At 46.6% G+C, this 26,291-nt stretch overlaps 1 protein-coding gene across 1 annotated transcript in view; it reads right to left on the bottom strand.

Moving 5' to 3' along the window:
• Nucleotides 1–26,291, bottom strand: part of LOC8051851 (DNA-binding protein D-ETS-3) — a 149,450-nt gene that overhangs the window by 107,212 nt on the left and 15,947 nt on the right. Inside the window, exons 3-4 of the mRNA XM_042287106.1 lie at nt 9,505–9,568; nt 5,075–5,175 (exon numbers count right to left, since the gene is read on the bottom strand). Of these exons, the coding sequence (XP_042143040.1) occupies nt 5,075–5,175; nt 9,505–9,568 (165 nt within the window). The remainder of the gene's footprint in view (nt 1–5,074; nt 5,176–9,504; nt 9,569–26,291) is intronic.

Raw genomic sequence — 26,291 nt, 5'->3', positions numbered from 1 at the left:
CCCCCCCCTTTTTTTTTTTTACTCTCTTGTCGTCTCCATTCCGGTTAAGGGACGGGTTACGCAAACGCGAGTTGTCGGATGACATGCTGCTACTCTCGGCCAGTATAGTCTTCCCCGCGCGTGTAATTGTTGGCGGGCGAAAGGCGGGGATCATAAAGTTTATCGAATAACGCGTAAACTGCCCTGACGGTCGTTGTTTTATATATATCGCTTGGATTGAGTTCGAAGTAGCCCTATATAGAGCCGTGGGCTGTGGGCGACGAGATGTTTCGGTGGCGTCCTCTAATCTGTTCTAAACTCGTCACGCCACGACGAGGATTATCGGTTGCAACCGACAAGTTCGATGGTTTGTTTAAAAGTGCGTTAGAAGCTTGCTCTAGTCGCGTTCTTAAACCAACACCGTCTAACTTGACAGTCTGCCCCAGTCGGGATAAATTTCTAATTTCCGCCGATGAAAAGAGAATCAATTCCTATAGGGGCGTCACAGTGAGTAATTCGACCAGCGCGGAAGGCCGACCAGTGCGACGCTTTTAATCGCGCACCACATCCATAGCGCTTTTTTTTTTTTTTTGTACTTGCGATGCATGGTTATCTTTATAGTTATATAAGTATGAAGTCGAAAAAAGTGGTGCAGGTAAAGGCGGCGCGAACGGGCTGAGAAATCGAGGATCAATAAATGGGCTGCCCGCTGATGCTGAGCACGTTGTCATAGCGAGTTAGAGATTTACAAGTTACCCCTAAACTCACGAAGGCAGAGTTACAGTTACTAAAGCTGAAATCTGTTTAAGTTACCAATATAGTACGGGTTCACGAACGTATCTTGTTGCAGTTAGAGTAACACACAAAATAAACTAAATACTTTTAGTTTATTAGACAGGCCAGCAGTGAGCTTGCACATTGCTCCTACAGCGTCGCAACGTCAGCGTTCCTATGGGAGTATAAGCGGAATCTTACTTTGAGCATCCGCTGACAACGATGAGGAACACTTTAGTCACCAGAGGATATCTTAAAAGCAATATCAATATGTGACTGAAAGTGTACACTCTCGCACCGAAAGATGAAAGCTGCGGGAACAACTGCTTAAATAATATAAACTTGCGACTTGTGTTTATAGCCTGCGGAACTATGTTGTGCTGGACTAGACTCCACTTAATATTTTTTTATCAGTGTGTGTCTTGTTTGAACCTACTTCTCTTTCTGCCTTCTCGCTCTCTCTCTCTCTCTTTCTTTTGCTGCTCAGACCGGGACTGGCAGGCCCCCATTAGACGGAGTGGCCACACTGTTCCGGTCTTCCTCCCCCCCCCCCCCCTCTTCTTTGTCTTAAAATATATGTTAACGCTTACACACCTGCTGAATGTCAAACGAGCAAAACGAGTGTATGAAACGCTTATTTTATCGATATGTCAATATATGCGCGCATAAAACAAAAATCGCCTGACTTAGACAGTTTATCAAATGCAGTGCAAGTATGATAACACCATAATGTTTTTTCTTCCTTTTTAACGAGCATCACTCACTATCGCAGTAATATGCAGTGTGACACGTGGCGAAGAAATTATGAAAGCACAAAGGACTTCTTCATTCATGTTCCTCTTTTGTGCGAGCATTGCATCAGTTCCTCTGAAATGCCGCCGCGCGCACAATCTGACCATGAAATGCTTCCGAGCCTACTAGATCACACGCAGATTCCACACTAATACCCTAGTTCTCAGCCGCCATAGAGAAGAAAATTCTAGCGTACCACTCCCCCCCCCCCCCCCCCCCCCCCACACTTCCAAAAAAAAAAGAAAAAATCACACACACACAGACACACTCTGCTTGGCTGTACGCCGTTGGTCGCGTCAGCTATGACGCAAAGTCGTGGGAGATCATCAAACCACGAACGAGAGCGTCGATCACGGAGCGAAGGATACTCTCTTCCATGGCCTTTCTTGTGAGGGCACGACCTACGCGAGCAAAGAAGGCCCGTGGAGAGTTCCAGTACATAAAGCTATCATTTTAAAACAATAGGAAACATCCACGTCCACATCCTCAGTATTTTCAAGTAGGCCGTCTAATATGTGCAACAAACTCTGGCAACCTCGGGGAGAATGGTCCACGCGCACGGAGGAAGGTGCGGGGGACGCTCGTAAGAGCAGACTATTTTTATGCGTTGATGATTACGTTTCCGCGCATGCGTGCACGTCAGTTAATCGTCAGATGGGCGTGTCGCGAACCAGCGGGTGGTTGGAACGGGCAGCGAAGGGCGGGGTAAAGGCCGAAACCCCCGACCGATAATCTGATGCGGTTTTGGGGCTTCGTGGGTGCCTCTTGATGGCAGCTAGGACGATGGGAAAGCGATTGAATCGCGTGAGTCGATCGTGTGAGTCGGGTTGCGTGATCCGCGTTGCGACGGGCATGCGACGGGAGGTGGGGAAACATTCGAGTACAGGTGGACCGCTCGGAACCGGAGCAAAATTAGGGAGATAGAATGGACACGGTTCCCTGGGAATCGGTCGGCTCTAAGCTCGGAGCTGTGTGCGGCAGTGACACTATTTCGTAGCCTTTCATATTTTGCAGTTTTGTGAAGTATTCAATTTTCAAAACACATTGAATCGACTCGTCGTAGAAATCACGCGGAAATTTATTTTGCGGCTTGTCTAGAAATTGTTGTTTCGCATCCGCTGTGATAGAGAAAATGTCCGGCGTAGCATTTGTTACAGGCGAAATATGCTGCTACGAAGTATTCTGCCTTCTGGATAGTTTTATGATCCAAAGGACAGTGGAAACTGCTTAAACTGCCCACTTTTATAGTAGGAAAGAAGGGAAAAGCGGGCAGTCTAAGCTCGTATCATGTAACGAATTAAAAGTTTTTTTAGGAACGGTTTTGTATCAGTTTTGAATAACACAAAAAAAAACTTTATATTATTAAAAAGATGTTGAACTGTTAACGTGAAACATATAACTAATTTTCTTCAGTTTATACGTCTTGGATAATACGTTGATCCTTCAGACGTTGTTCTCTACTTGGTTTCGTCGATAACGGTACACGACGCGCAAGATTTCAGGATTTTTGTTTTTGTTTTTTTTATAAAGGTGCGCGGTTTTACACTTCATACATCTCATGAGCAGTGCATCGCATTTTTCTTTTCTCGACAAAAAAAGAAAAGGAAAAAAAAAGGGTCACTGGGCTTTGCGAGGACGATTCGTAATTAAATTTAAATTTTAAGGCCGTTATTATTAAGAACTTCAAAATTCCGCTACTTCGACACGTAAGTATTTTATCTATAGTTTCTACGAACCAACCAACCGAACAAGAAAACTAAACCGAGACAAAACATTCGTCCCGTCCGCGCCGTGGTGCGGGTTCCACCGCAGTACTCAAGAGCGTTGCCGGCAAAGCACGCTTTACAGGGCGCCTTGTGGCTCCGGCGGCGATTGTAATTGGGAGCGCATCTCAATTGTTCGTCCGTCCCAGCTCGTCGTTCCTCTCGCATCGCGAAACAGGCACGTGTTCCTCTTTTAAGCACACGGTCTAGTCCGTAAATAAGAAGGGGCAACATGGTGTATGATGTACGAAGCTACCCCACCAAGCGAACAAGTTGAATCATCGTCGTGACAGCGATGCGCTGGCATGGTGTCCCGCTCCTCTGCCAACTAACGAGCTAATGGGGGACAAAAATGGGAGCGGTGCCCTAAAAACCGCCGAGGGAGAAGATTATGGCATCCCCCTCCCCCACCCTCCCCCTCGTGTTGGAACCCCACGTCAGTAACTGTGACCCTCGCGGGCACCCGCACCGGCTCGTAGCGTGCTGGAAAAGGCACGAGGTTAGTTTCAGCCATAGTCACGCGATGGCGCCACGCGTGATCGGCGCCACGCGGCCGGAAACGGAAGCGCGCCGGGGGCCACGTGACCTTCTATCGGCGCCACGCGCGCGCCATCTTGCTGCCGAGACAAGAACGAGAAACTTGGCGTGCGGCTAATTACGAGCAGAGCGCTTCGCATGACGAATGAGCTACCAGGCCACGCGCACGACTGCTTATTGTTTCGATTCTTTTTTCCCCTTTTTATTCGCGTATGGGTAGAGGGGATCGGCAGGATTGCGCGCTTTTGAATCCCTGATACTTTATGACGGCGCTGTTTGCTTGTTTTTTTTTTTTTTTGTCTTCTTTTGAAGCAATGTTTTTTTTTTTTTAGATATAAAGCGTGTTGGTGGTGATGGCAGTCGCTAGTGCTTGCTGATATTATGTTATTTTTTTTTATTAAATTGGGCCCGGTGTTGTTTTTTTTTCTGTTTTTTTTCATAAACTTTCTTCGTGATGGGAATGAGTTGGGACACGAGTCCACGTAGGACTGCGTTCTAAATGTTTTTCCTCACCAATTTTTAATGAAAGCTTGGTTTATGACTATTTTGCCCAGTTACAATCAATGCGATCTCGAAAATACGAGAATTAATTATTTTAGTTCGTACCTCGATCAAGACTGACAGTTTGAATCTGATTTCACTCTGGCTTTTAAATCGCAACTGCAAAGCGGATCCGTACACACACGCGATTTTCCTTGAGTGGTGACATCTCAGCCATTTTTCCGCCCAGTCGTTTTATTATGTCCTTTAAAGTGCGCGCAATCCGGTGTGATTCAACTCGAGCGCATAACCTTGGCTAATGCTTAGACGCCATTTTACCCCACAAGTCACGTACTGAGTACGCCAGCACGCCACGCGCCTGTACGCTCTGTGCAGCAAAGAATGTCTTCACCCTGAGACAGACCGAAATGTAGGCACCGTAGAGTTCCGCTCGTATTCGTCATCATATGGGTGCAAAATTGAACTATACATTTAAACAACCGCGTTCCCAACCGCCTCCTGAATGCGGTTCAGACACCAGTCGGAATGCGGCGTTGCGGCGTGAGGTTTTTTTTTTAATCGCAAGGTAGTGAAGGGCCATTTCCATTGTGTGACGCTGCTCTTCTATGGCTCGAGGCGTCGAAATGGATGGTGCAAATTGTGGCGATATTTCTTAATACGCGACGCGTTTGTCTAACTGCCCCGATAGCATTCACGCCACTGTAAACAAATATGCTCTCTCAACTCACCGTCTTTGGTCAGCATGAGGGGATGGTTGTCCAGGCTAGTCGGATATGATTTTCCTCCTCTTCCCCCGCCGTCATTGTTCCCGCTCCCACCGCCCACAGTACTGCCTGCAAATAAAGCAATAAACCAATTTCACCGATAAGAACCTGCCTTACACACAGAAGAAAAATAAGCTGTCACGATGTAAGTAAGCGAGGACATTTCTTCAAACAGTTCGAAAACTGTCGGTAAGACAGCTTTCAAACATAATACACAGAAATATGCCTTGTTGTAAATGTTCACGTTTTGTCTCCACTCTAAAGGTCCGTTCACACAATACGATCCGTGCTTCGTATGTCGCGTGCAGTCCCAATCACCTCTAGGTAAGCTTTCATGACGTAATCAAACATAGTCCAACTTAGTCCAACGGTACTGTGTGAATGGCTTCCCCTTCGTCCACGTGACTTTCAAATTGCATTTATACCAAAGGTTTTTTGGGTTGCGGTGAATCAGCTCGCGATTCCTACTCTGCAAGTGCCACTCGACGTGCACATGGTTCCTCGGTACTTCAAAGGTCTTCGACATAAAACCACCATAATGGCCCGTGAGATAGCACTGTGACTGACATTCTTATAGTGAATCGTTTTACAAATGACGCTCCTTCTTCTTCAGTTTTACTTTAGGAAAGAGACTGGTGAAGGTTTACAGAAACGACACAAAAACTCAATAAAGAAGGAGCTGTTTTCGGGAGGTTTTCCTGTTTATCACAAAAGATCCCAAGGCTTTGCACCTTGTTACCCATGAAGGTAGTCGCCGGACATAGATCATTGCCAGAAGCGGTGGTACGCCAGCAGGATGTGACATTTCAGTATTCATGTTCTTGTGACTCTTGACACAAACACATGCTCCGCGCCTCCTCGATAAGTAACGTAGACCCAAAGGATGCCTAAAGGAAAACAGAAATCATTCTATGTATATCTAAAAAAAAACAAAAAAACTTTAATGTTTTTGTTTTGTTTTTAGAAATAAAAATGTAGAAAATATTTGTTCATAACAATATGCACCAATTCATAACACAGCACGCGCATGTTGGTCTCTTTAGAAAATGAGCAAAGCTCGTGTCATACACCCCAATGAAGATGGCACTGGCCAGGAGCATTACTGTTCCAAAAAGGAGTATTCACTGGCGGCCATAGCTGTGTGCCCGGCTGTTGAGAGCGTGCTGACGACGAGCTTCCACCCTTCTTTCTCAATGTGCATTACGCCCAATCAAGATTACCGGTCTTAGCAGCCTATCAGTGTGAGCTCGTTCTGAGCATGCGATCTAAACATCGCCCTCAAATATGGTGCCCAGTGAATACCCCCTGTAAAGCTCGTAAGTGCCATATTTAGGCTTTGTGCGTATGACGCGTACTTTGCTTGCTTTTCTGCAACGGACGCGCGCGTGCTGGGGCCGTGAAAATTCCACGCTGAGTTGTGCACTGAAACAGCCTTTTAAACAGCACTGAAGCAATTTGTAAAGCACGTTGAGCGAGTGATGCACCTGTTCTCTGCACTTCAGCAACGCTACAAAAGGCTGCAAGCATGGCATCCTGACTGATGCCCCAGGCATGTCTGCATGTGCATCGTGCGTGTGAAGGTGACTTTTAGGCTTGCAGTTGCACGTTCTGGCCCACATGAATAGCACGCCCTGGGCAGTCGGATTTGACGTCATGTTCTGCGGGTTTCTCTCTCTCAGTTGCGTTAAGTAATGCTTTGTGGTAAAATGGTTGTCACATCTAAATTAAATGTATAAAATCACTAGAGTTCAACCCTCGCTTATTATGTTCAAGAAACACTACAGACTAAATTGGATGTGAGCACGGTGGTTTCTGACGTTACTTTATTAACTTTCGTTTGAGGCGTCACTTTCGGCTACTACGAATCTATCTAGCTTCCATAAAAATGCCGCTCAGATCCGGCTGTTGCACTGGATGCTAAGGTCGCTTTGTATACCACGTCTTCGAAGGCTTCAGCTTAAATATTTGATTACTAAATGCATTTATTTTTCACCATTCACACTTGTATTTTTTTTTTTTTTACGTCTTATACAAGGCGGCCTTGCGCTGTTCTTATTTGTGGATATAGTGTACGACGGCCATGCCCGACCGGCTTTCGATGTTTCATGACGCTTTTGATTTACGCGCGATTCAACGCGAGCTACCCCAGCATGACAGGTTCCTCCGGAGAGACGGCGCCCGCGATCAGCGTGCAGGCAGAAACGGGAGGACCGCAGGATCGTTCCAAGCGTCGCGCAGTCGCGTGCCGCGGCGGCAGCGCGTGCTTTCGCGCCACCGGGCGGGGCGAGCTGCGCGACTGCAGTCAAGACGTCGTGAGCGGCGAGTGATTCGCTTCGGCGTACTTCGCTCTCGGGGCCACGTGGCAGAATTGCAGACTCCGCGGGGGGGAACGGGCGAACAGGCAGTTGCTCTCCCTCGCTTCTCCTCGACTTCCAGTCGAGTTCCCACGAGACGCGTTCTGCACAGCGACCCGGAACGATCGCCACCCCTCTCCTAGGCCGCGACAACAATTACCACCCGCCGGCGCACAAAAGACGACCGACTCGGCACTAGTTGAGAGGGGAGGGGGGTGCGCTTTGAAGGGAGTCTGACGAGAAGTTGATGCTTCTGTTGTGACGGCGCGCATGGGCGACCCGCTGTGACCTAGTCACGTGCCCCCCCCCCCCCCCCCCCCCCGCCTTCTTCCCCTTTCTTCCTTCTCCACGCGTTCGCAAAGACATACACAAAATCAGTCTGTCTATGCTAGATCGCAAACTCAACGATGAAGTTAACTCAATTGGTCGCTGATTGGCTGCCCTTTTGGTCACGTGATGTGACGTTGCGATTGAGTTTTTCCCTACGGATTCCGATGGAGTTCGAGCTATGCTGGTGAAATAATGAAGTTCGCGGTGACGTCAAAATGTCGTCACGATTGAGTTTGGCGATGGAGATAACTTTGTAGTAGTCGGGCAGCAAAAGTTGCCAAAGTCAATGAAGATGGCGACGTTCAAGCTCGCGGACGGGGCGGACCAAAGCGGACTATCGCTACGTTTTTATGTGTTCGCCGTTCAAGGTTCGCCAGGAACGTAATCGGGGAATACTGCCCGACACTCGCTGGTGCTGACATTTGCCGTGGAAGCTTTGCCGGCGTCGCGAGGGGCCCCATATGGTGACCGCCGAGCAGCAAGTGCTCTTTTTGAGCGTTGCTGGCGGCACAATTTGCTGCGACGAAGACGTCACCGTGTGTCGGTGTGCTGCGAGTCGCATTCTTTGGATGCTACAGAGGCGATAATCGATAACCCGGGGCTGAAGGTGGGTGGGCTTCGCGCGCCAAGTGAAGACGGAAAGACGACGACCAAGAAGTTCAGCGATACGAATTCAGTGGTGTTGGTAAGTGCTCGATACACATTTTCTCAATGGGCTTGCACGAGAGCTCTCGGTAGAAAACGGGTGCCTCGTTCACCGTGATGAGTGTCGTGTGAGATAGTCGCACGGATTCAAGCTTACTCGTGATTGCATGTGTATCATCCAAATGTCTCGGGCCTCAACATCCGGAAATTGTTCTGCTGCAGCACGTTGTGTACGTTTTCATTTTACGATTGCAGGTTCAAACTGGTACAGTATCTTGTTCTTTTGATTGTGTTGTCTGAAACGTTTCTGCTGCTTTTCTGCCACACCGGGTAGGGCGCCTCGTCAAGCTGCAAGCCATGCAGCTTGACGTTTGACATTATATGTCCCATCTCCCACCTTTGTATATAAAGGAAAATAAAGAGATTATTAACTCAATTGACACCTCTTTGCTCTGAAGGCATAATTTTGGGTATTGTGCAAGACAAGTGGAATATATTTTTGAAAACCGGAGACGACGGTCGAAGAAGGGGACAACACACAAAACGTCTCCTTCTGTTGTCCCCTTCTTCGTCCGTCGTCTCCGGTTTTCAAAAATGTGTAACATCAACCAGCTCGCCTGCCTACTTACTTTATCTTCAAGTGGAATATCTCCATTTTTTTTTGAACTTTTTTATTATTACATTTTCAGCCTTTATATACAAAGCTATGCAACTACTATCTCCAAGTAGAGGCTGCATTAGCATATAGAATTTCTATCTAGTCTTGATGTGCTTTTGGACAACTGAAAAGGTTATGAAACATTCATGTCAGATACCGCCTCATTGTTGTGTGCAGGTGACAGCGACAAAACCCTGAAGCCATGCTTGCACACCAATTCCTCGCAACCCCAATGGATGCTCTGCTGTTTTGACTCCAAGCTTAACAAAAAGCATTGCTTAGGATTCTGTCGTAGAGCAGTGAATAGGATGCTGAAAAGCAGGTTCCGGTGGTTGTAAAGGTGCTAGGCACAGTAACATCATTTGACTTTCTGCACAATGCGGGCTTGTATAGCTCTATTTTGGGGCCTCTCCCTTGAGCCCCAAGAGTCCGACCCCGAGGACAGTGTAAGCTTTGACAGCAGAGGACGCGCTGTGCAGTGCTGAAAATCTGAGAGGTGGCCACCTCTGCAAGTATGTGCTGCCTACCAGGGTCTCCCTGCTCAAACTTGAAGCCTGGCAGCTGTTGAGGCTACTACGAGCTTTGTCTCTCGTCACATCTGCGAAATATACTTGTGTGTATCCGCTTGCAATGTTTTGTCATACTTTGTAACTTGCCAAATCAAGTAGACACAGTAAGTCCCTTTGGCTGCAGAGTGGTCTACCTAAAAGACAGTTCAAGCAGAGTTTTGGTATGGCACCTAAAAATGGAAGTTTGTAATAAGTTGATGTTTCTGAAAAAGCTTTTTAACACAATGTTTTTGGCAGGGTAACCTTGCAAAAATGCAAACCGCATAAGCGAAACGTCGAGGCATTAGAATAGAGAATAAAAGAGGGCCTCCTCATGGGTGGCATCTTGTTTCCCATTGACTGCATAAGCATTCTGGCTCTAACAGTATATTGTTCCAAGCATAGAGGAAGAAAAGGTGAAGAATTAACTGTGGTTGCTGGTATCTGGACGATTGAACCTGCACCGCCGTGTCACCGTTAATTGTGAAATTTCTGGTGCCCTGTATATGAAATATACATCGACATCTGAAGTCGAGATACGAGTCCCGGCACATAAACAATTGCACCGAGATTTCCTGACCCAAAATTTGTATTCGATGTATGACAATTTTGTCGAGTGACCAAGCTAGTGCTGCAAACCTTTTTTCCATGCTATACTGAAATCATGACGGACGCAAAATGGTGCCTAGGGAGCATGTTTTATTGTGCATGGAAATTCTGCACCCCCATGAGGGGCAGCACGAGTGTGGCCAGTGAAGATGACTGCTGGGTATGTGGAGCTGCTTGTCCCTCCACAGCCTGCAAACAAAGTACACGAAAAGGGTGAATGTTTATAAAAACAAGCATTTTTAAAGACTATGTTACAGAAATTGCATAGAACAAGAGAATCCCAGGGGTGTGGTGAGCAGTAGTGTATGGCATACCACTGCTTTTATCTTTTTAGAACTCTTATGCAGTGCTGGAATTATCAAGAATGCGAGACTCCTGAAAGACATTTTGTTTATGCGGGCACCTTTCAACCAAGGAACTGCTCAGACCAGCAAGCTCATGCTGTGGGTCTTCCAGTACAACACGCAACCTGTGAAGCAAGCAGCCTTGAGCAATGTGCACCTAGCATGATCCAATTACTTTGCAGCAGACAGGCCTGCTCTGTCCATCACATGAAAAATGGAAAGTGAAAAGTTGGAAATCACTCACTTCGAAACACAACACAAGGTCCGAAAATGAAAAGGAGCGAAAAAGGAAGAGTCCTGCATTCACTTTCCTTTATGCTATAACTGTCTGTCATAACTGATTCCCAGTGACAAGTTAACTGTTGTTCCCGTCAATGTTTTTGGCGCTGTGGAAGTCCAGCTCTTCCGCATTGCATTGAGCAAACAACAAAGACTGTGAGCCCAAGCTGCTCTGGGTGTAACTCAATAAAGCAAGGACGAAGAAACTTGGCCTGGAATAATTCATTAGTGCCATATGACGCAGGTTTTCTTTCGACGGTTCTCCAAACAATGCTTGCCAGCCAATTTTAGACCTTGACTGCACTTCTCTACATCTAGGACACTCGTGCTGTAATGTTGGGTGCCCAGCAGCATGTGCAGTGCAACCAGCTGCTCCCGCTGAGTGGGCGAGAGGTCCTAAACAGTGCAGCTGGGGGCAGTTCAGGCCCCTCACCATCCAGGGTGGCAGTGTACAGCTGCAGCTGAAAAAGATTAGCACAAGTGACCAATGACCGGAGTAGCAAAATTGCGACAGGCAGCGCTATTGTTCCCGAGCGCGCCGATAGCAAGTGCCAGTCATGTTCCATGTCTCAACGTTGGTGGCTGCCAGAAAATTGAGGGATAAGATAGCTTTTGGAATGCAAGCTTTAGGATGGGCTGCTTTGTGCCGGCCACCACCGTGTCGCGATTTTGCTGCTCCGGTCGTTGGTCGCTTGTGCTTATCTTTTTCCACTGCAGCTCTACCTGATGGCTGGTGCACAGCTGACACGACACAGTTTCAGCAGCATGCATACATGGTTTGCAGGTAATGTCATGTCAGTATAAAAGACAAGACCTTTGAGTACTTCCAAGGGCACCGTGTTGGTGACCACCACTTGGTACATGTCAGATGTGGTTAATGGCAGAGGCTGCTCATATTGCCATGCGCGTCTCCGAGCAAGCTTGCCCGTGGCCGAATGGTTATTGTGCTTAGCTTGCACACAAAGGGCTGAGGTATGATGCCTGGCCACACATGCACCTTTTTTTCATTTCTGTAAATGTTGCATTCTGGTTTAATTCAAGAATCCCATTGCTTGTTCAAACTCAGAATGTTCTATGCACCGAACTTTCTATGCCGATTGTTCCAGAAGTCCACGCATATACATGAGGGGCTCTGCGTGGCGATACAGAGAGAGTCTCGCTCTTGCGCTCAATCGTGCTACTGCGCCGACCTTCGATGCCTGCGATGCTACCTCTTTGTATTTTTGTTTTTGGCACAAGTTTGCCAAATTAAACGTTTAGTTTCTGTTCATTCTTCACCTGACCATCTGTCATTCGCGAAATTTTGGTGGATGTGCGGGACATTAACAAAAAGGTGCATGCGCGGCCAGAAATCGAACCTTGGCCCTTTGTGTGGGAAACAAGTATGAGAACCATTCGGCCACAAATGCGCTTGCTCGGACATGTGCGGGGAAATATGTGCTAGTGCAGGCACTTGGGCTAAGCCTAGGCAGAAGTTTAAACCGTCAAGTGATGATGACAAAGTTTGTCCGTGTTTGTCCAGTTCAGTACGCAGAAAATATTGCTCTGTGTGGTGGCGAGAACCATCTGCTACTTACTGTCAACTGTGACAGATTGTGATATCTAGCCAAAGGTGGAGGACGTGAATACCCGAGTGCAAAAAATGAAGAGAAGTATACAAAACTGCACGCCGATGATTTTGCTGAGTTCGACAGGCAATGCCCAGCCAGGTGCGTCCTGCTTCCACAGCCCTTTGCAGCAAATATTTTTAGAAGTGGACCTTTTATATAAATAGCAGACACCGGTTTTGGAATTGGTGAGCCAGTTTTGTCTTAGTGTCATTCCCTTGTCAGTTTCAGGGCAGTGGGTAGATGTGGTGCTGCCGGGAATGTTCGGTGGAAGCAGGTTGCTGTTGGGAAACAGGACCGCAGGCACCGTCTTTTTCCTGACACAGTCTCATTAATTGGATCTGTGTCTTGTCCCATACAAAACTCAAGTAACCATGTGTGGATTGTCTCTGTACCATGTTTACACTTAAGTTTTTGTAAGTCTTGCTGAGGTGTCACCTTGCTAGAAACATCACGGTTGGACCTACAGTCACCTTGCGAGCTACCGACCAGGCACAATATGTTAATGACAGCATCTTCTACATAGTTATGCACAGTGCAGGTCACATTTTTGAGCAATTGCTGAGATGGGTACAAAAGCTGTCACTTTGGGCCACTGGAGCCAGCGCAGTTCACCATGATCACAGTGTAGCAAAGCTGCAACCCCACAACATCAATGGCCACCAGCATGAGGCTACCGACGGCACTCATGCATAATACATGTCCTGACACAGGCGCAAACCACGTATTATGGAGATGAATCCAGACTGTTTTTTATACCTACCATTTGGTGGTGGTGGAGCTACCATCTGTGCTGGGTCCTCACTAGCACCTTTGGCCACAGCAGATGAGTCCTGCATCATCCAATCAAACACAAGTTAACGCACAACTAATTGGCAGCCTTTCTGGTTCCGCGTTGATGTAATGCCCAATTGCCTACACTTTAGAATTCAGGTATCGGAGTGCCTCATGCACAGCTCTAGAGAAATTAACTCGTCAGCTTGAGCGCTACGATCCGAGCTTTCAAAGAAACATCACGAGGCAGCACACTCGTGCAAAGTCATTAAGACCAAAAACAACACAGTGTCTGTTTACTACAAGTAGCAAGTTTTAGGAGACCGTTACCGTGTTCTGCGGTGGCCACGGTACGGCTGGTAAGGCTTTAAGCGCGCTGAAAAGCATGCTTCAAATATACAGCGCGAGCTCCCAGTAGCAATTTCGCTGCGCACGGCAACGGTACGCTAAAACCGCCCATTGAGATGCCATGCACTTACTTACCAACACTGCAGCCGAGATTCCGAGTGGCGACGGACGAGGCGCGTCCGCCCTCGAAATCATGCGCCTTCTTCCTTGTCTTAGCGAGGAACCTTTCTCATATGGGCCAAGATTCTGTCCTACTCCTCGAGTTCAGCGAGGACACTTGGTTCACGTCCCCCACCGGACCGCCGAGTGGTAATCGCGACGTGAAAAAGCCCGACTTGACAGCAAAAATTCCAAAAGTGAGGCAAATCTTCGTACAGACACACGAGCACTTTTCGTGCGACATCCACCGTCGGCCATGACGATTCATCACGATCGCGATGCAGCTCACGCATTGCGATCATCTAAATTGTTTCACTTACGTAAAAAGACATGATTCATGCGACCTAGACTTAACACCGGTAATTATATTTAGATTGTACCGCATTATACATTTTCATAAGTTAAAAATGTTGCTTTTACAAGACCCTTCGATGCGGCGTTGCGCATTTCCCTCTAGGGACATATTTTGGGGACAAATTCCGATGAAGTTTCAACTCAATCGCCACTTTCCGTCGACGTCATCAACGCGCCGCGATGAAGTTCCCTGCCAGTTGAGTTCGCCGCCGATTGAGATTAGGCTCCTCCCACCGGCGACGTCACGATGAAGTTTCTTCATCGCTTTTTCCAGCATAGACAGACTGTTCGCCACTGGACGTTTCGGATAGCCGCCCGTTCTTCTCTGTTTTGGGATACGGGTGTGACAAATGCGAAAGTGCGTCGCTTTATCTTTCTTCGCGTGGGGTGGATCGAAATAAAAGTTGGGGGGGGGGGGGGGGGGGATTTTGCGTGGACAGTTGTACGGAGGTTGTTAGAGTAGCGAAAGTGGAGACTACGTGGGCTCCTTTTTGGTTAACCATAGTTTTGTTTAACCCGAGACTGGGGTAATTCGGAAAAGGGACGAGAAGAAAAGAGGCCACAAGGAGGCGACGTCTCCTTGTGGCCTCTTTTCTTCTCGTCCCTTTTCCGAATTACCCCAGTCTCGGGTTAAACAAAACTATGGTTAACTTCCACCAGCTCGCCTGCACCCTTACAATTTTTTCCTTTTTGGTGTTTCTTTATTTGGAGTGGAGGAGTGCGAAGAAGGTCGCAGACTGTAGATTCGCGACAGGTCTCGAGATGAGGGCCTCTGTGTGTAACTTCAGCCGCGTTCAGATAAGGAGCGTGTGGGTCTTGTGTTATTCGAGTGTTGGAACGAAACTTTCGTGTGTATTATTATTATTTGAAGCAATTAATTGCGAGGTCATTGTATTGATTGTAATGATGCAATGATGCCTTTCTTCCCCCTTAGATCGATGAGGGAGGTTGGGAGAGAAATACAGAAAAACTAACTCCAAGAGCTTCCTCCTCCCTACGAATTATACGGTTAAAATTGAGTTGATTCAAATGTAATATGAAATAATACTGTATAATAAAATAACGGTCGATGCACGTGGGAGTTAGAAGGTCGGCTTCATTACTACACTGAGTCGAGGTTAAAGCTCTGCCCGGTTTATCGTCGGTGAGAAAGCGGATTACATATTCAGGCTGATTTACGGTCATGCTTAGCAGGATTAACACGAAAGGACATATTAAAAGCTAACAGAAAATCAGGAGCTGATGCGGTTTCGTCAAAGGCTGTCCGGGCTATCGCTTTTTCTATGGGCCGGGGAGGGGCGGACGTGAAACTCGAGTTGGCCAACACAGTTCCCAAAGATGACGCGCGCACAAACGGGGGCCACGCGTCCTTCAATGAGGCCCTGATGAAGTCAGGCGGGGGAAGTGCGGCAGCGCGGGCCGCGCACCAGACTCCCTGCTCCGGGCCCGTGGGAAGAGAGAAAAGAACGTCGAAGCCGCGGAAGGGATGTCACAGTCCTTCGGAACCTCGGCGCGGAAAACCCGTTAAAAGTTGCAGGTCGCGTAACCGACAATGAATCTCGTTTTCAGTGCAACTTAATTGCGTCGTTTCCAGTGCTTCGCGCAGAATTTTCGGTACCTCCCATGGCATTTCGATGCTTTGCATCAGGGTGGAGATTAAACGTCGATATGATTTATGTAGGGTGGTGATGTGGGCGAGTTGCTTCATGTTTAAGCAATAATTGAAAAAAAAGTGAACCACGAAATCACCATCGTTCAACACGTGTCCAAGTGGGGTATCTCTTCTTTATTTTGTGTGTGTGCGATTAAACAGAAGTCCGGCTTACTCAGTTGCTTTCCCCCTCCTTATTTATTTCATATGTCTCTAATAATTCCCTGGCTTTCTTATGAGTTGTTATTCCAGTGATCGGGATGGGGATGCCGAACAGAGGATGACACAAACAAGTGCCGCAGTGGAGGGGTTGAAGAACCCCCCGCTCTTTATTGAAACGACCAATTATGCTCCCGTGCTCTATCATTGCAACTCGGCGTAATCTTATATACCACGCCCATCGCACATTAAACGTACTTTTTTGTGTTTGACACCGCAACGGTTCCTACTTCCCCGTTTATCGGTAATTCTAGGGCAAAGTTGTGCCAACTTTTGACGCGCCGAGAGCACGATCAGTACCTCAAAGGCTCAAACCGTGCTGCTACCTTTTTTAAGTAGTGAGAAATTTTGTGCTTGTATGGGATCAGATGTGGTCTCTTGCTTAGTTTTTCCCTTTTTTGTGTAGGGCTTTCCTTAATCTCTTAGCGCAACGTTACCGCCACCGCCAGCAAGACTGACGATGAATACTCCGCCGCTGTAAATCGCACCACCTGCTGTCCAAAGCTCTCCTATAGAATGGTGGCAGGACTTGTCTAAGGCAGCTCGTAGGCCCAAGGGCGCTATGCTTTTTTTCACAATCTTCTAGTGTAAGGAATCAAAAGGCAAAAGTCCCTTCTTGGTACGAGGACGGTAGCTCCAACATACGTGACTTCCTGTGAACTCTAGCTTTATGCCTATAAATACTGTGGGATCGTCCCTTCCTGGAGTTCGTGGGCAAACCTCAGTCCCCCGAAGTGCTGATCAAAAACTTCCACAACTGCTTTGACAAACCTCATTTTCAAGAGTACCCCCCCCCCCCCCCCTTTTCCCGAACCTTTTGTGAACACCCAGTAATCGTCCACATATCTAAACAGCTTAAAAGCACTGTTGCCGTCCAAGTTTTCTTAAATAGTTCGATCGCACATAGCCAAGTACATGTCACAAAGTACGGGGGCTACACCAGAGCCTGTGCAAATTCCTACGTTCTGCAGATAATAACCATCTTCAAACAGGACAAGCGTCGAATGCAAATACCACTTCAACAGTTCCATGAATCCTTCAACCGACACACCACTTGCGTTTTGAAAATAAATCACTCCGTTTCTCTCGATGCACTCAAGTACCGATGCAAATAGGTCCTCATGGGGAGCAAATAGGCCCCCATAGGAAGCATGTGTTTTTCAATTACTAAACGGCGTTTTGAAATGTTTTTTTTTTTATTTTATAAGTGTATCACAATCACTTGTGTGAACCGGCTTGATGATCGGGACATTCTTTGCGGCGTGTTTTTATATTGTCATGTACTTTTTGCTTGAACATCGGTGTATTTTGCTGCACCACAGTGTCCGCCCTGCTAATACCTCAATGAGATTGCAGTATTGAATAAAAAAAAAAAAAAGAAAACCATACTTCAACGTCGATAAAAACGCCGCCGAATCTCCGCGTATGCCATCTCCGAGGAACTCCACAACAGCTTACGAGTTCCGCACAAGAAACGCGTCAAATAATTCAAGTGTTCCCAGGTGTTTCTGAAGACACCGGCTAAGTCATTATCTGAAGCAGACCAGTTTTACTATGATGATTTCAATGAAACCTATTCCACAAAAAAAAAAAATTATATATATATATATATATATATATATATATATAACTGAGAAGAAAAAAACCCTTAGTGAAAAACAGCAACAACGGACGATTTAATCTTCGACGTTTCGGCCGGAGTCCGGCCTTCGTCAGGAAGACCTTCCTGACGAAGGCCGGACTCCGGCCGAAACGTCGAAGATTAAATCGTCCGTTGTTGCTGTTTTTCACTAAGGGTTTTTTTCTTCTCAGTTTTATACCCACGCCTTCGGCCTCCCGCCACCATGCCCGTTATATATATATATATATATATATATATATATATATATTGTGTGTGTTGGTCATCTTTCTATTTTTTATATGTGCATTTGTTTTGTATTTAAATCAAAGAACGACAAAGAAAGCAACATTTATATAAGACTGATCAGGAGCAAAACGAAGTGATCTTCTGGGCGAATCGGAGCGTACTGAGCTTTCTTCCTACCTTACACTTCGTTCGTCAGCTACGTAACGGCTTGTTCCAGCATGACCAGAACGCAAAACATAGAAACAAAAAGTTGAAAAGGATGCCCTATTACTATAAACTCAGTACTCGAAAGAACAAAATAAAGTAAAATTTTTGAGTTCACTTAAAAAAAAAAAAAATGTTTTTACTCTATAGTTTGGCGTGAACTACATCAAGAAAAAGTTGTTAATTGAACTGTACTTTACATTTACAGTACGGTAATTATTTATTCCGCATCATTATCAGTAATCGGACGAATCGATCAGTCAATCAATCTGCCATCTTGAAAAATACATATAGTGATAAAAAAACTCACTATTTTCTAGCCACAATGATTTACCTATATCAAATTAATATGATTTAAAAAGAACAAATCTCATTTAAATCGAACAAAGTTGAAATTTATAAATTAAAAAAAAAAAAAAAAAAAACTCAATGTTTCACCTTGTTTTCCAGCGCATCTCGCCAGTTTTCGGGATCAGAAATTAAATGTATGTTTTGACTGAATCCCGGAGAAAAGCTCACCGGAGAAAAGCTCACCGGAGATAAGCTCACCGGAGAAAAGCTCACCGCAAAACCGGCGGATGCGGGGAAAAGCTCACCGATTTTTTTTTTTTTTCTTTTTATATCGAGGCTGTTGGATCATGCGTAACATATATCAATTTTTCCTTTTTTGTCCTTTTTTGTATTATTTTCCAAGCTTATTAAGTATATTGCTCCCAAATTAATAATGGCGGGCCAGTGTTTTCTGCGGCTTACTCTCTAGGCAACTGAAGCCTAACTAAAAAATTTATGAACTTGAATAACATGAAAAAAGTTCGAAAACTTATGTCTCCCTAGAACCTAGTAATCAAAACTGTAAACACCGGAAATCCGAAAGTGCATGTGCAACAACGCGGTGCCTGAAATTTTCTTTGAAGCTTTTATTAACCTTTGAAAACACGATAAAACAGTCAGTAGGATATCGAGGCTTCTTTCTTCCGCGGACATGCACGTTTTCTAGCCGTTCGTGCTGGTGTTTCCACACGTTGCCCTTGTGTGATAATGCCCTTCTAAGGTGAGCCACTCATGACTTTCAGAGCTGCACACTGGCACCGTTGTTACTCGTGACCTATATAAGAAATAGTCTTCTGTAAGATGGCGAATTAGGCGAATTGGTAAACTTTATACATGATGAAAACCGCTCAAACGACGACGACGGAGTGAAGACAACAAACACGACATGACGAAGCTGTTCTCGCAAATAAAATTTTCTTAGTGAAATTAACAGAAAGAGAACAGCGTAGTCGACACTGGTTGCATCAACAAATACCTACTTAACTATTAGGCACTACAGAATATTTGGAGCTGAAACGATTCACACACCGCTATGCTATTAATATTAGCTCACAAAGAACAAACCTTTTTATTTGACAGAGATACCCTCAGTTGTCAATAAATTGTCGTTTTTACCGGTGTACGATGTTCTGATATCATTTTTGCGGCTTCATTAATACACAGAACGGGTGATTACTAATTTCTGAGGAATTAGTAAATATGCCCCATGACCTTTAAGAATATTACAAGAAACAGGACTTTTTTTTTTTTTTTTTTTTTTAATGAAGTGGTGAATGCGAATTGTGGTAAATGGCCAAGTTTGACGCAGAATCCGCTAAGCTAAAAAAAAAAAAAAAAAAGATCGGTGAGCTTTTCTCCGCATTTGCCGGTTTTGCGGCGAGCTTTTCTCCGGTGAGCTTATCTCCGGTGAGCTTTTCTCCGGTGAGCTTTTCTCCGGTGAGCTTTTCTCCGCCGCCCGTTTTCACTCACTCGCTCGGTGCTCTCTAGTCTTTCTGTGCTTTTCGAGGCGTGTCAGGGCTACTCGACGAGTTTTGTAGTGCTTGTTTCGCCCTTTACACGTTTCGCGGGGTTCATAGCTTCACTTCTTTGCTGCGTTTTAAGAGCTTAATTTTGGCGTTTGTCGCGTCGCTTTTAGTGCTCAGTGCAGACTTTCTATCGCTTCTCGCGGCGTTTTTGTCATTATTGCATGGCCAATGAACGCTTCCATTGTATGCTACTCCAAGCGATGCTTATTCGCGACTCCAACCAACTATAGGTGGCGCCACTCGCTTTCAAAAATGGCGGTTATAGTGAGGGTCGGAGATGCGTGCCACTGTTGAGCCTGTCTAGTGTGCTGGCTTCACTGAGTGACACAAATTATTTCTGATAATACGAGGAAGCTAGGGTGTTATGGGCACAGGCCACCTCTTTATCCTGAAAACAAAAACGCTATTTAGCGTAATACTTACTCCAGGAGGCACGTTTTAATTCTGGAGCAAAACCGAAATTAACCTCTAATTTGGATTTAATTTCTCGATATAGGTCTTAATTTCGAATTCTTTCAGTGTCTCACATCGTAATTTTTAGTTAAAGAAGTTATTCCCGGAAACTTTATTTTGTGACATGCATGTTCGATTCAGGCACTTCAAAATATTTTGGAGATTTCAGTGTCCTTTAAAGTCGAGGTGTTTCATACACTTTACAGGTAACATAGAATATTGTAGTTGTTGAAAAGATCAATGCTGGTATTTGTGGGTTCTCGCTGCCTTTTAATGGGTCTCGCCGTTGTCATGTGAAATAATGAACTGCGGGTCTTCTAATGGGTTTTGGGTATGTAGATGATTATTTGCTTTAGCATTATTCCTAGCACAACAATAACAGAATAAATCAATTTTTTACAATATGTCCACAAAACGTATAAATTAATGAACGCTGTTCTCACTATAACAGTCCAAAGACGGGATCCGAGTCATACAGCTGAAGTGTGTGTGTCTTTTAAAGCAACGCGTGACGCATAGCACTTTATATTGCATCCAGTGTTTCACTGTTTGTCTATCTTGATAACGGTGTCAGAGTTTTTCATATGCTAAAAAGAAAAAAAAGTGCTAATTTTTGCAAAGACTATTATGGGTAAATGGCGTATTTTTGTGATCGTGGCGTTAATTGGGGACATACATTGCCATGATTTCTATTAATAATAATAATATTAAAATTCAAATATTTAAATATGCAATTTTTCAAGGCTCTAATATAATTTGTTGCTTATGATTTAATTTCAAACGCGCGAACAAGTATGACAATCAATAGTGTGCTAATTATCATCGCCGGTGCCAAATGCAGCATTTTTAATTGCCAAGTTATATAATAAAATAGACTAAACTCAGTCAAAATATTCTCGCTAATGTAAGAAATCCATCTAAAATTACTTTAATTGTGGGTAAAGAATATTTTGCCATCAAAGTCGCGACTTTTGACAATCTGCGAGAGCTATGAAGTCGCCGCCGAAATCCTTCCAGACCAAATGCCCCCCCCCCCCCCCCCCCCCCCCGCAAAAAGAAAAAAAAAAAGAAATAAACGAAAAAATAAAATAAAATAATATATATATATATATATATATAGTTTTTTAATAATTAATTTTTTCATAACGTTCAGTTACTTTAATTTTTACGCGCCGTCGTTTTGCCAATCTTAGCCTTTCCAGTTCGAAGGAACGCCTACCTGCTTGCACGTCTGCTCATTGCAGCACGTTGCGTTGGCGTTGGAAGCCGGTGAAACAGTTGTGAGTTCTAGTATTGCGAACGCAAGCGCTGTGTATTTGCGTTAGCGCGTGCGCGGAACCCAAAATTACGGTCTTGGATTGGCGCATGACGATGAGGCGCACGCACAACGTGGGGCACGCAACTCTAACGCAAACGCACAGCGCTTGCTTCTATACGCAATATTAAAACTCTCCAATAAGGCACAATGCCATACCGGCTGCTGCACCACGTTGGGACAGTGAACAGTGTTGTTTGAGTTCGGAAAGGACATTTCGCCAGTCACGATCGCTCGCAGTTCCGCCGTGCCCGCTGAACGGGAAAGTCGGGGGACCCTCACTAGAGCGCTTCCCGTTTCCGCCGCGGGAGGGCGAGCGTCGAGCTGGAGACGCGAATAGCAGTACGAATTCATCTGATAGCATCCTCGATCATCCGCACCGGTGCGCACCGGGGCACTGAGGTGCGCCCCTTCATCTTCGATCAAGTGCACCGGTGCGCACCGTACATCCTCGATCAACGAAGCGCACCCTCCCGGTGCGGCTTTTCGTTGCCCCAACGCGCACCAAGAAAATCGGCGGTGCGCCGGGGGGCAGTCCCATCAGGCATTGCGGCCAGGAGCGGGAATCGAGAAGATGGCGGGAGTAGCAGACGCGCAGACTATCGAGATGGCGATCTTGCAAAAACGAACACGCCTCGCAGCTGCACTAGATGATTTCCTCGGGTCTTCTGACGGCGAGACGACGAGCTTCTCACCATCGCCGCGATTACTGGCGATTGCTGCGGTGGCTAGGAGCGCCCGAAAAGCACGAACTTCGTGGAAAGCGGCGTGAGGCGTTTCGATGACAGCGAGGTACGGCTATTATCTGGTGTTTCGTTTTCTTGAACTAATAATGATGGCCAATATATACATGTAAAATTGTCACCCGCTTCGTGACCCCATCGACAATCACGTCCACGATGTTTATTTCTGTGGGACCGTCTAATCCGCGAGTAAAAGAATAGAAGAAATTGACAGTAGACGGGCACCGTGCGCTGACCTACGCAAGAAAAAACGAACAAAACGCGAAGTGACGCAAGGTGGAGCTCGCCGCGGTGCACCGGCGCGGCGCAGTTTGTCCTCGATGTTGCACCGACATCGCGCTGCACGACCGAGGAGCGCTGTGCACTGTGCTGGTTTCAGGGCGATTCCGGTGCGAGTTGATCGAAGATGCTATGAAACTTGCACCTTCGAATGTAGACGGTCAGCTGATAGACTAAGAAGCAAAGTGCGTGGATACGTTTCTCCCCACTTTCCTACGATTTGTCATTGTATCGTTCCAATCAATTGCGAGGATAATCTCGTGACAATTGATTCGATATATAGGATAATAGCGTAACGAAGGCTGTCCACACCACGCGGCATATTGATGATTTCAAACACGCGCTCGATTTTGAATAAAATAGCCTTTTTTTGAGGGTATAGTGAGAGGTGTTTTTGTCTTAACACACTTTCCTTTCACAGAAAAACTTGCATCAATACCTGCCCAAGTTTTCCCTTTAGCGTACGCTCCCAAAATGTCGACACGATGCCACATCGGAAAGAGTGGAGCCTTTAGCGTCAGAATTTGCGATACCCAGAGGTTCTTCAGAAATACATAAATGTAAAAATAAAAAAAATAAAAAAAATGAGGATGCATAGCGGAATTGAATCTCGGCAAACTGCGGCAAACTGATCATTAAAGCGCGCCGACGAATCCATGGAGTTGGTGATTGCTCCGTGAACGTTCGGGTCTTCTTGAAAAGGGGGGGGCGCTTCCCCGGCCTTCCCGCCGCCTCAGTGCGAAAACAAAAGAGCCCGTCTGAAACAATGGCCAACAACTATCGATCGCTTCCCTCTTTCCCGCGCGGCCATTGTCTCGAACGCCTCCTATCGGTCGACCAATGGAGCCACCCGCATTAATTTTCTCTCCAGTACCGCGAGACGAAGCCTTTTCCAAGGCGACTTTAAAACAAAAATTGTGCGTTCAGCATTGCAGCTCTCGTAGTTAGTCTGTCTGTAAGTGAAAAAGGGTGTGTGCTTGTGGGAGGGGGGGGGGGGGGCTTTATCTTGCCGGGCTAAGCCGAAGAGCATTGTGCCCCGTCGACGCTTCCCTTCTGAAACCAAGTTTGAGTTGCCGTTGCTTTCGCAACAGCAGGGAAGCTTATCGCTGCTTTTAGCCGCTTGCGTTATTTTGGCACCGGGCTCGAAATTAACGGAAATCCAACAACGCATTCAGAGAACCCTGCGCCCTTTTTCGTACACCCCTTCCTTCTTTTAAGCCCCTCTTATTCAACCTCTCCTCCAAAAGCGCGTGAAGCCCTGATTGGTTGTACTACGTCATTCGTAGTCTTGTTTTCCATTGGCCGCTCCTCACTTGCGCTTCGTTATTTTTATCGATTTCTTTTTTTTTTTCCTCTCGAGCGCACGGTGGGAGAGCGGTGCGCGGATGACGTGGAGGACCCGCAAGTTGGTGAGCGCTTTCCCCTCGCGTTTTTGGACGACGCTGTTGAAGCTTTATTTGTTTGCTTCAGAGCGGTACGAGAGGGAGAAAAAGCAACTTCCGATTGGCCGACGCTCCGCCAATGGCGTGAGCTAGATCGCTTTCGCTTTTATGGCTTTCTTGGTCGACGGGCTGCGTCGCGCGCTCGCGAGGTTGTCGTCCGTCTCGGCTCTGTCGTCCGTAACTATCCGTATACCGCCGTCGCCCTCGATTGTTTTTCTTCGTGACGACATTTTTGTACGCGGTTGCCAGGGGACAATAATTGTAAGAAGTCGTTTTGGGGAGCCTGTCCAGAGTAATGCAGCTCTCGTACACGTACTCGCGCAATTGATCGGACCCCCCAGCTCCCCTCAATGAATCGACGTCTGTATGATCGCTACGTAGTCGTTTCTTGCGTTTCGTTCGAAGAGCGGATTGCAGCTCGGGATTCGCATGGCATGCCGAAATGTAACCACCGTAGCTGTTCTCGTAGATAGCTCCGAGCGGGGCGGACATTAGTGACTTTGAGCATGCCGTATACGCTAGATCTTTCCGTTGCTGGCGGGTCCTCGTGCCGTCACATTGAAGCAGGGATTGCGGAGCCAGTATACGTACCCGCTGGGCCCGCAATCCTCAGCGAACGGTCTACTGAAATTTACTATTCTGTATACGACAGTTCTGTCCAGAATAAAAATTAAAAAAAAAGGAACGAAGTATAGACCCTTCCAATGTTTACAAATCCACAGCTAGGCGTGCAATCTCCACAGCTCAGCACGCGCGTGTGCGTCGCTTCGGAAAGCGAGCAAATCACGCGCGATACGCACGAACACTGAAAATGCAACCGGCCAGCAGCCCTTTTCTGGAAAGGGTCTATACTCACCACGAGAAAGAATGAGCACTCGAAGATATGGGATGTGCAAGTTGATCTGCTACTTGCGCACCTCGTGCGTTTGTTTTACCCCTCAAATGCACCCACGTGGGTTTCTTTTCCCCGGCCTCGACTAATGACGGCGCGCGCTTGGCTGCTTCGTCGTCACGTGTTGGTACACTTTTTTTCTTCTTCTTCGAATTCCACAAATCATTCTCGTATGAAACATGGCATGACTGCGAGATAACTCATTTTAAAGTTCATTTCGTGGCACTCTTGAATGTAGGAATCAGCAGACCATATATCCTCCTTTACACTGAGAATGCCTGCCTGATTTCTGGCTTCCCGGTGCTTTGGCGCCGTTGCGCCTCCTTCACGCAACCACCGCCAGGGGCGCCACCAGCCCATACAATGAAAACGATGTCTGTCCGCTGAACATTGACTGGTACCGCAACGTACGCGATTCCAATAATTTCGGACTCGACAAGGGTCCTTTTGGTGTTACAACCACTACGATGTCCCCTAAGCAGTGTGGAAGGTGTCAGCTTACGTTTTCTGATGGCGCGTTGTGTCGAACGGAATAAGAACAAAAATTGAAGGTCGGTTATAGCGGCGCCAATGCACAGCTGCCTGAAAGCGTCTGTAAGACGCTTTCAGGCATTTGTGCTTGAAGGTCTTTTGTTCCCTCTTATTCCGTTCGCTCCACTTCGTCATTGCGACAGCAGGACAGGTTATTGCCATTTTAAGTGTTACTGTGTCCTTATCCCCAGCATAGGCCCTTGTGGAGACTCGTCAAGGCCCGCTTCAGTGTCTCGGCATCTCGGTAAGACAAGAGGAGGTGGAATATGGCGGCTTAATCTGGCGCGCGCTGAAAGCGCATATAGGCAGGCGTCCGTCATTACCTCGAGGTGCGCGAGAAAGGTGTGGGCAGGTAAGGACCGAGTGCCAGACAAGTAGCACGGAAAAAGGACCTGTAAGGGTACATGGGCTGATCCAGCTTTGACGCCAGAAAGGCCTGAGCCAAGCTGGGCTTTGAGTGAAGCCTCACCAGGATGTGCGAAGGGGGACCTTCCTCGATGTCTCTCGCAACAAGCTGCCTACCGCATGCTGTTGAGTAGCAGGAGGTAGAATTTGGGGCGCAATCTTTCATCGAAATGAACTTCAGTCACTGTCCATGGCCGGTGTTGCTTGGGGTCCCATGAAATGACAACGCCGGCACTTTCTTGCCCACAGCTACCACGACAAATGCCTCCAAAAAAGCACCAAGAATGCAAAAATGCACAAGAGAGGCTTTTTCAC

This window comes from Ixodes scapularis, unplaced genomic scaffold, assembly GCF_016920785.2.
Source record: "Ixodes scapularis isolate PalLabHiFi unplaced genomic scaffold, ASM1692078v2 PGA_scaffold9__187_contigs__length_104089568, whole genome shotgun sequence".
NCBI lineage: Eukaryota > Metazoa > Arthropoda > Arachnida > Ixodida > Ixodidae > Ixodes > Ixodes scapularis.
The sequence above is the reverse complement of the archived record's forward strand: the minus strand, read 5'-3'. Positions and strand labels throughout refer to the sequence as shown.